The sequence below is a fragment of the Austrofundulus limnaeus genome, unplaced genomic scaffold, assembly GCF_001266775.1.
Source record: "Austrofundulus limnaeus strain Quisiro unplaced genomic scaffold, Austrofundulus_limnaeus-1.0 Scaffold0, whole genome shotgun sequence".
Classification (NCBI taxonomy): Eukaryota; Metazoa; Chordata; class Actinopteri; order Cyprinodontiformes; family Rivulidae; genus Austrofundulus; species Austrofundulus limnaeus.
This window is the reverse complement of record NW_013952402.1, coordinates 2,933,695-2,944,027: the sequence shown is the minus strand read 5'-3', so window position 1 is coordinate 2,944,027 and position 10,333 is coordinate 2,933,695. Positions and strand designations below refer to the sequence as shown.

Sequence of the window (10,333 nt, the reverse complement as noted above, 5' to 3'; positions counted from 1 at the left end):
AAATATCAGATACTTTAAGACTTTTCCTCAAGTAATATTCCTAATGGAGACTTTAACTTTTACCAAAGTAAAAGTTGTTTATATTAGTATTTTATTGACTTATTTTGTTGGTGAATTATAGCAATAATGTATGTTGCAAATCTCTGCCAGTGTTATTTTGTGGGTCAGAAGCAGATTTTTTTTAAATTTCCTTTTCCTGTTTTGTGGACCCAACTACTTTTGTCTTGGACCTGTAGTGGCCCGCGGTGCGGTTCCAAAATTGAGAAGCCCCCTATGGTCTCGGGAACTTTCTACCAGGAGGAGGGAGAAGGAAGTCCCAGCCCATGTTTGGAAATGTTCCCCCCATGGGGCGCCGCTTCAGTCCGAGGAGAGAGGCACTTTACCGGACGCGCGGTGTGTTTTCTAGTCTCGGACGGACTGGCGTAATAATAATAAGAAGAATATAAAAAAACAAAGCCATCATCATCTTCATCAGCATGGCTCAGGCGAAAATCCAGGCGAAGATGAACGAAGCCGCCTGCAGCAAGTTCAGCAGGACGCTGTCCATGGCAGACCGCTCCGGGCAGCTCCTGGAAAGTCTGGATCAGCTGGAAATAAGGTGCAGCTCGGTTACAGGCCCGAACCATGGGTCCGCTCGTGTGATGTCTGAGCCCAGAAACGAACCCACTTCTTTGCTCTGGCAGCAAACTGATTTAGTTATTGTGTGTATGTGTGTGTGCGTGTTTTTTTCTTTTTCTCATCCAGAGTGGAAACTTTACGCGAAGCCGCGAGCGCCATGGAACAGGAAAGGGAGTCCATCCTGGAAATGATTCAGTCCYTTCAGAACAGCCAAGACATGAGGAACATCTGTGCCGGTGAGGCTGCTGGAACTGTGTGCAGGCTTTGTTAGCAAAATATCTCACTGAATGGATTTCACTGAAACTTTTTACAAAACTGGATGAACACTCAAGATGGCCACACAACAAGCAAAACACAACTATAGTTTTACAGATATTGATGTAAAACAGGTGTGGTAGCTGAGAGTCATCCTCTATCTTGCAAAAATCTCACAGTTGCATAATATGACAGTTTTAAAACTTGACCAAAACAGCTGCAGCTCAGCACAGGATCAGATTTTAGTTAAAATATCTGACATGAAAGGTGGGTGATATTCATTATTTACAGGAAATTCAAGGACTTTAATTTGAACCCTGTTTATCTCCAGTTTCTCCACCGACTGTGACATTGTGATCCAGTGAGGTTACGCTTTTGTGGAAGCTGGAGGGATTTGAGAAAAACAAGTGTCAGCACTCCACCCACAGTGAATGAGCCAGGCTCATGTTTCACCTCTGCATCATTTAACCAGTAACTATGATGCACACACGTGAACTGGCTTGGATTGTCCTAGTTTTTCTGTTCACAGTAAAGTATACTAAAGATTCAACAACGGTATGTGAGTACGGRACGGTGAAATGTATCTCGCAATCACTTTTAAAAACAGCAAGTTTGAATTGATGGTGGATTTTCTGTAATCCGTCACGTTTATACAAAGCAAATATGCAACAATTGCATTTTGTCAAAATATAAAGAATAAATACTTTATTTACGGATCATTTAAATGAAATATCTGAAATAAAAATCACCAAGAACACTTGAGTAGAAGCTACAAAAAATAAAAAAATAAAACATTATGATTCTGAGCATTTTTGTAATTTTCCCTGCAAGCTAACAATGCTTTTTTTTTCTTTCCCATTGGCAAAGCTTAATATCCAAAAATTGTTTAAGGTTTCCTATTTAACATTACATTAAAAAAATCCTCATTAAAATAATCTAAACGTAAMATTCAGGCCAAATATTAATGAGTTATTCTAATTAAGAAGACAAATAAAGACGTATTTCTGTAATCAGGATGATCCAGGTATCAAAATGTAACTGAAGGGCCAGGAATCTGAAAATATGCTTAGATCYTTTTGTRTAAATTTGACTTAATCCTCATTTTGATGTGAAGGGTCACATATATACATACGTGGTACTGAATAAATATTACAGGTTTAAAATTAACATGGATGCGATCATGATTGACTGCTGTTTGTGGTTCTATTTTCCTTGCCAGCCAAAAAAAAAAAGGTTTTATTGACAGTACTTAATGGGCGGACCAAAACTCAGGACAATAGAAAAGTCTAGCAGTGATTCCCAACCAGGGGTACATGTACCCCTTGGGGTACGCTTGCATATTACAGGGGGTACATGGGAAAATTTTCCAGCTGTGTAAAAAAAACAAATAAAAATAGGACTGAGATATGTAGGACCCTATGATTTCCACAATGCGGAAACTGCGAACAGAATCACGAAACTGACACAAAATGGAATCCTGTATAAAATGCGGAATCTCGTAGAATTTGCTCATTTGGGGTATTTAACGTATTTTGGACGCTGCTGTTTTCTGCACCTGCRGTTACCTTGGTTTATTTATTTAATTAAGTCACTTTCAAGGCGATGTATTTATCTTTGTTTAATTTGAGTTGAAAATAATAAAGTGCCTGAGAATTAAARGCTCTAGGGGGTTAAATAAATAATTTTCATTTAATAATCAGCTGTTGTACATTATAGTTTTGGAGAATCATCATTGCGTTTGACAGAAGAGGGTACTAGTGGTATGACAAAATGGCTCAGGGGGTACACAAGTCTAAAAAGGTTGGGAACCACTGGTCTAAGGAACTGGCTGGGATGTTCAGGGACAACCTAGGAACCACCAAGGTTGCCATGAACTGGAAACTCATGAAGTGTCTGTGTGACTGACTGGGTACCAATCAAGACACCTTCAAATRTGACAGAAAACTTCAGCCCAACCTCAAACAAAAAACAAGGAGGGGAGKTGAGTCTTGTCAAACCTGAGGAAACTGTATGACGTGTCAAAGCATGGTGGTAGTAGCATCCTACAGGTTGTATAAATATTTTCCCCCTTTCTTGTGCGTTCCAGGTGAAAGGGAAGAGCTGACTTTGACTGCGGACCGCCTGATGGGCCGAACGCTGTCCGTGGAGATCTCCGTCGGCACCATCCGGAACCCCCAGCAGGAGGAGGCGCTGCTCAAGGCCACGTCCATCATCGACGAGATCGTGAAAAGGCTCCTGAGCGACATGGAAGGGGGTCGGCAGCAGCTGCTGGCCCTGCACGCGGCCTGCGTGTCGGAAGCGCCGCCCGTCCCCGTCGACCAGAAGTTCCAGGCTGTGGTGATCAGCTGCGCCCTGGAGGACCAGAAGAAGATCAAGCGGAGGCTGGAGAGTCTGCTGAGGAACGTCAGGAACGCCGAAAAGAACATCAAGATCATGGATCACCAAAAACTTGAGGACACAAAAGCCAATGGAGGTCACTGAAACCTTAAAGTGTCTTAAATTCCACAAACCTTATAGAAAAGTGTTGTGATGCTTTACACTATTAGGATTTTACCTGTAGCAGAAAGCCTTTAAATTACATTTTTACTGTTAATTGGATAATGTGTTGACACAGTGCACTTTGCATGTTCACTGATGCATTTAAGACAGAAAAAGATACACTACATTTTTTGCCAAATAAGTGTTAAAAGCAGTAAAAATACATTTTTATTCTGATTGTTGTATTCAAATACACAAACGATTCTGATTTATTGCACACACTGGACAATTTAACTGAACAACATACCCAGTGGTGTCTTTAATTTTGTCTTTTTATATGTCTCACATTTGAAGGACTGAAGTTTGTACACTACCTCTTTGTGTGAATGCAACACATTTTGCATAAAGCTGTGCATTTTTATGTTCAAGGCAGTTTTTATGTAACAAACATGTAATAAAATACTGTATAAAACARCTCAAAGGAGTTATTGAATATAAAAAATGTTGCTAGTGGAAATTGACAAGTATCTGACTGTTGTTTGTCCAGTTTTGGCAAAAAAAAAATGTACGGGTTCAGTGGGTCCATTGTTGCCCTTTGAAAAGTGATTGAAATCCTGATTAACATAAATCTGGAATTTATCGGAGAAAAAAATTCGAAACCACGCAGAGGAACAAAAACAACTCAAGTAGATGTTCAAGAAAAACCTTGTTTTATTTGTCAGCTTGCCATCGAACACTCTCTCCAACACATAAGGTACACAAATCTCAGCTTGAGATACATTTGTACACACCCACAACGCTGATCTGACGCTCTAAATATGTAAAATTAGTTTAGAAAGTCATGAGTGAGAAAGCAGGAACACATGTAAAACATCATTACACCTGAGTAACAGCACATAGTTATGGTTAATTKTTTAAGATTAATCGCCATCTTAATGATAAAGTGCACGTATTCATTCGGTCACAATGTAAAAAAGCTGAAGTAAACAATAGGGTTTAGTTTTTTTCATTTAACAGCAAAGGAGGGAGTTGAAAATGTAAACAGGCTTTGCCACTATGAACATTCATTGATGTGAAAAAGGCCTGCATGCGTTGAATCTTAATTATTTTCCTTATAAAAAAAGTTCAAAAGAAAAAAGGCATGAAATGGGGCATTTTCTCAGTCCCAATGGTTAAAATGAGACATATATGAGCACCTTTTTTTTGGATTTTCACAATAAGTGGAAAACGAATAAGTCCTGCGCTATTTATATWTTTTAAATAAAGACAAAAGCATGCATGCATATGTACCGTCTTTTTGTCTATTTTTTCCCCATATAAAAACTTACAGTTGGAGCTCCAAGTAATGTTAATTTGACATGATTTGTACTACAAGACTTTTCCACATCACCATATATTTTCATGTGCTTGGTCAACCACTTTATTTCKGAGTTTTGCACAAAACATTTAAAAAGTCGTGCAAAAAAAAAAAAAGGCATGTAACACAGCTAGACTGAGCTGCAATTTGGAGAAATTCTTTTGAGTACTTTCATCTAGTAAAATGTTTTCGTGTAGGCACAATTGAGGACTTAAGCAGCTTTATGTCCAGTCCAGATGATTTGCCTGCAACACTCCCAGAGAACAACGGTTTCCACAAAACTCAATACAACCATTTAGTCTTCTAGTGTTTCTGGGCTCACTATTTCTTTAAAATCATAAAAGCAACAGAATGATATTTACAAGAACAAATCCAAAAGATTGTAAAAGGTCTAGATTGCCAAAGCAAACCTGGAGTTTTCACAGCTGTATAATAAAGTAATTTAAAACAATTAATGAAATGGTGAAAAGAGGCTAAACGCATTATGACCGATTATAATCTCAGTTTAAAGCTATCAAATCTATTCTGAAATGAATAACAATAAAGAACTCTGTTAGTTTAAGTGGTTATTGATATTTGGTTATACAGAAGGAGCACATTCCTATACATTTTATGTTACYTCCAAACCACTGCAATGTTAATATTCATCCACAGCTCAACACATTTGGCACAATATAATCACTCAACACTGTTGTGCTTGGTACAAAAATACTTGTGCAGAGCGATTCACCTCTGGATCTGTTTGGGGATAAACAGCATAGTTTGAACCATATTCCGTCATTTGCTAGAAAAATATGGTACAAAATAATCTGTATATCTTGTACAATACATGCAAACATCTTGCACAGCTGACATGTCAAACACAGCGACGACAGGCTGTAAAAGTCATGTGTGGGAGCAAATGTTTTTAAGAGACAAAGTGCAATTTCAGCTGTAACACATCTGAATGAGTTCCTATAGATTAGGTCTAATTTGAAAAACTTCAATAGTGAGGACCCCCCCCACCCCAACATTCAGATATAAGTTGTTTGTGGTCGACTTTAGTTTATAGAAAATCTAATTTTATGCATATAACTGCTGTTCCCTGAAGCAGATAAACGAGAAGCACCACATAAAGCATGGGACATCACACTCATAAAACAGACGAATATATAACACAGGTGAGGCCTGTCACCTGTCATTATGTCATTCACCTAAAAGTGTGATTAGAGGCGTCTTCAGTCAGAACATGACGAGGTGTGATATCCCATACTTTACGTGTTGTAATGACTGAATCGACTCAAAGGAAACGTATCGTAGCTGCAGCGATTACTTAAGGCAACCACAAGGAGGCCCCAGTGGCGTACAAAACTGTCAGGTTTTGCGTGCAGAATATTACTAAAAAAACACTTATGTGGGGGAAAAAACTTTTTATATGGTTTATTTACGTGTCATCTAGGGCTGCCACAAACGATTTTTTTATAGRCGATTAATCACCGATTATTTTTTTCGATTAGTCGACTAATCGGATCATACGTTAATTGAATATTAAACGGCGCCACAATGCAGCTGTTAATAAATAACCATAGTTAGATTTTAGCTATATGCTAACTAAAAATAATTGCTGTGGAAGGCAAGTTCTGCCTTGCAGATATTGCACACGTTTCTCTTTCATTTTCTTTGAATGATCCCACACTTTTGAGCTCCGTTGTCAGGTAGCCATGATACCAGAGCCTGTCTGTATAATGTTTTGTGACGTCCACAGCCTACCCCAGTTACCACTACTGTGCATGTGTGTCAAGGACAGAAAGACAGATGTGGCAGTGGATGGTGTCAAAGCAGTTTGGAGAGAAAAAAACCCACAAAACAAACAAACAAACAAAAAAAAAAAACCCAGACTAATCGATTATTAAATTAGTCATCGACTATTTTAATAATCGATTAGTCGTCGACTAATCGTGGCAGCCCTAGTGTCATCAAAGTAGTGTTTTGTTGGATTTCCTAGTCTGTGTTTTAAAATCAGTAARTAAAACAAAAGGATGTCCTTTAAAGCAGGCTGCAACCTCCAAACGGATTTTTACTCCTCTTGGTCCTTTGCTTGTTTGGTCGCAAAGTGATGACTTCTCTGCCGTTGCTGGAGCTCTGGTTGTTAACATTACTACTAACTGTATTGAAGACACCTTTGGGGAAAAAAAATAAACATAAATGGTGTACCCCACCACTAAAAACKTGCTTTGAATTAAGTCTGTTAAAATAAACCCTCTTACCTATTTTATTGCTTGTAGTGTGGACCACCTCTGTCTCCTCAGCRGTTTGCTGTTTGAGTCTCTGAAGATACTTCTCAGCTAAGTACTTAAAAACTGCAAATAAAAACCAAAACAGTAAAACATAAAGAACAATTCAGCTTGTATCAGACCAATTTTTTTTACCCACCTTCATTGACATTAAGATCCTCTTTCACTGAAGCACGATAAAACCTCAGCTTCAGTCTTTTGGCTAAAGCTTCCGCCTCTTCACTGGGAGAGTACAGAAWGAACTCTTTACATTTTGCTGTTGTTTTGTTACACTTACATTGTGTTCTTTATGTTCTGTTGCTTTACTGCCATTTCYGAAAAATCAATCACTTACTTTTTAATGACCGTCTCTTCCAGAAGATCGATTTTGTTTTGCACCAGCACTGTGGGGATGTCCCCAACCTCTGCTTCCACCTTCTCCCTCCAGCTGTCGATGGCCTGAAACGACTCCCTGTCTGTAGTCGAGAAGACTAGTACACAAGCCTGGGCACCTGGAAAGCAAGAACATGTGCCGACAAGTCACGTTTTTATTGATTTCTTGAATTTATCCACTTGAAATATGAAAAAAAAAAACACTTAATATTATTTGTGCCAGTTCAATACATTTGTTTAACAAATTGTGGCCAGTTAATCATAAAATCTGTGAACAAAAAGTGTTTTTTTTCTTTTTCAGTTGCCTGGGAACACTGTAACCCAAAGCACCTGTGTTTTATTTATTATGATGATCTTACCTCTGTAGTAAGCCTTGGTAATGGCATCAAACTCCTCCTGCCCTGCTGTGTCCCAGAGCATTAGTCGGACCTCTTCATCATTTACACTACAGCAGTAAACAAGTAATATGAGGAACAGAGGAACATGTAAGCTTACATTTATCAAACAGCAACATACCAATCCTAATCAATCACACTCAAACATTACAGATCTGTACATAGAAATTATTAGATTTCACTAAGGGAAAAATAYAAAGATAGAAAACTAACAACCAAACAAAAAGCCAGTCGCAACAATCACAGTGGCCTCAAATATACATGACAACAAAACAATCAGTTGCTTACACAATCTGCCTTTCTAGGAAGTCCACCCCGATTGTCTTTTTGTAGTCTTTAGTGAAAATGCCCTTGCAGTAACGCTGGATCATACTGGACTTGCCAACAGCACCGTTGCCGACCACGACCACTTTGATGGCCACTTCCATGTCCTCTTCCAACATGTTGGCTGCTTTTCTCCGCTGTTCTCGGTCGCTTTCAGCAAACAAATGACCAACTGCGGGTGTCAAGCAAAAACGTTTCAACATAAAGCACGTTTTTTTTTGATTTGATAAGAAATCACACATTTTAAAATATTCCCCAAATTCTAAATTTACCAAAGCTACTTGGAAAAAAAACTGCAATGCTTCATTTCAAGAATTATCAAATGTCTAAACTTTAGGCGTTAAAGCTTGCCACTTTCAATGCCATTACTCACCACCCTGACTGGGACTAAATGGCTTCTCTTCCTTACGAGCCGTAATTATCTATTGAACTAACATTCGTGCAGCCAAAAATAAAGGCTGTAAATTTTTTTACAGGGAGTATGGCAGCATGTTTACTTTTCCATTAGCACTGAAACAAGCAGACTCCACATGGCAACTAGGAGAGTGACTGAGTGCAACGCTAAACAACATATTGCTGCYAAGCTGTTCTCACTGGACTCTGACAACCTGCTGCGTTACGGTGCTGTCCAACAGGCTGCCTGGATTTGAATGACAATARGTGTGGCAGTAGAGATTAATATTAGGCTGATTCATTCATCAGTCGTTGTAGCARGCAGTCAAAACAGTTCAAATAAAACAGGATGCTCTTTTTACATCAACGTGTACCTAAAGGATACTTTCCACCTCCACAACCTTAGCTGACCGTGTTCAGTAAAAACAAGTCAGTTTCTTCCTTTTTTTGATTTAAGTTGGATTTTGAAGCCAGCTTGAACGTTTGCATCCTCATATACTTTGTGCAACTATTTATAAAAAGTGTTGACAGCACAGTGTTAAAAAAACAAATGGGGGTATTAAATGCTCCTTAAGTAAAGGCTGTGAAAATTAACAATTTACTGCATGTTTAAACATGTTAAATGAAACATATTTTCTACACAAAGCACAGGCAATTAAGAGTTCCTCCACAAACATTTCGCCCCCACCTTTCAAGCATGCTATAACAGCAAAATGTGTTTAAAGGACATCATTTACATTCTATAATAATGTCACAGCCCTGTTTATGTCAGTTTAAAGAGCTAAATGATCTGAAAATGGCACCCAGTTAAGTTAAATTATTAAACGTTATTACATACCTCTACTGCTACACTCTATGTTCACAGATTCACCAATACTATGTTCAGGCCTTATGACGGGATATCGTTAAAAATACCATTCTAGGGCACAGAACAAAACCCGTCTCATTCTATAAACATTAACTAAGCTACACTCACTCCATTGGTTATCTATTCACAGTGTGATTTATTCAAAGTCTCTACTCCTCAGAGCTTTGATCTGCTCCCCAAAAAAACGATCTTCCAGCCTTGCCTGGGTCAAAACCTGTTGAATAGCGGCTGACGGGAGGAGCAGCTGCCGGTGTTGTACGAAATTACTGACGCAATTACTCTGGATGAATGAAACATCAGAAAATATACAGAACCGGGTTATTTATTACCTGCGAAATTCCGTTACAATGTATGTATCCTTCGACATTAGATCAGCTAACCGGCCAGCTAACCCAGACTAACATGCCTACATCCTCCTGCTCTGCTCGTCTCCATGACCAGCAGAGACGCCAGACTACAATGCTAAGGTTACCGTGCTAAGGTTAGCCATTCATCACTGAAAAAGTTCTCTGCACTTTTAGGATTTACTTSAAATTAATGCTCACACACCATGACTTGACATTTAAAATAAACTCTTAAAGATTTAATTAACGTTAAAACAAAAGTATATCTTACGGCATTTTCCGTATGCATGCGCGTTGCTATTTTTCTACGAGCTAATGCTCCGGTTTGTTGTTGGGACCGAAAAGTGGCTAGCTCACTGCTAAACTCTGTAGCTCGCGCTAACGCTTGTTGCTAAGCAGCAGAGCAAGAAGAGTGCACGAGACAGMATTTTACGGCAGTCCGTTGTAGCATGTAAGTTAAAACATCCATACATTCACCTTTTCAAGTAGGATATGACATTCTTAATGAAGCCCACAAATACTTAAAAGAACATCCCTAAGGTCAAATTAAATTTAAGTTAGCAAAAACGGAACGATCAAGTGGCCATTTTACAGATGGGGATCAGGGTTACAGAACAACAACAACAACAACAACAACAACAACAACAACAACAACA

The 10,333-nt window shown here is 38.7% G+C and overlaps 2 protein-coding genes across 2 annotated transcripts; one reads left to right on the top strand and one right to left on the bottom strand.

Annotated features, from left to right (window-relative positions):
- Positions 1-260: 260 nt before the first annotated feature.
- Positions 261-3,832, top strand: bag2 (BCL2 associated athanogene 2). The gene is made up of 3 exons (XM_014011772.1): positions 261-598; positions 745-854; positions 2,960-3,832. The coding sequence occupies exons 1-3, from the start codon at positions 477-479 to the stop codon at positions 3,352-3,354; spliced, it is 627 nt and encodes a 208-aa protein (XP_013867226.1). The 5' UTR covers positions 261-476; the 3' UTR covers positions 3,355-3,832.
- Positions 3,833-6,583: 2,751 nt separating this feature from the next.
- Positions 6,584-10,008, bottom strand: rab23 (RAB23, member RAS oncogene family; the record flags this gene model as incomplete). Its single annotated transcript, XM_014011654.1, is given in 7 exon segments — positions 6,584-6,867; positions 6,955-7,047; positions 7,121-7,203; positions 7,316-7,472; positions 7,713-7,798; positions 8,037-8,244; positions 9,949-10,008. Coding segments are annotated over 6 exon segments (708 nt in total). The 3' UTR covers positions 6,584-6,733.
- Between the last annotated feature and the right edge of the window lie 325 nt (positions 10,009-10,333).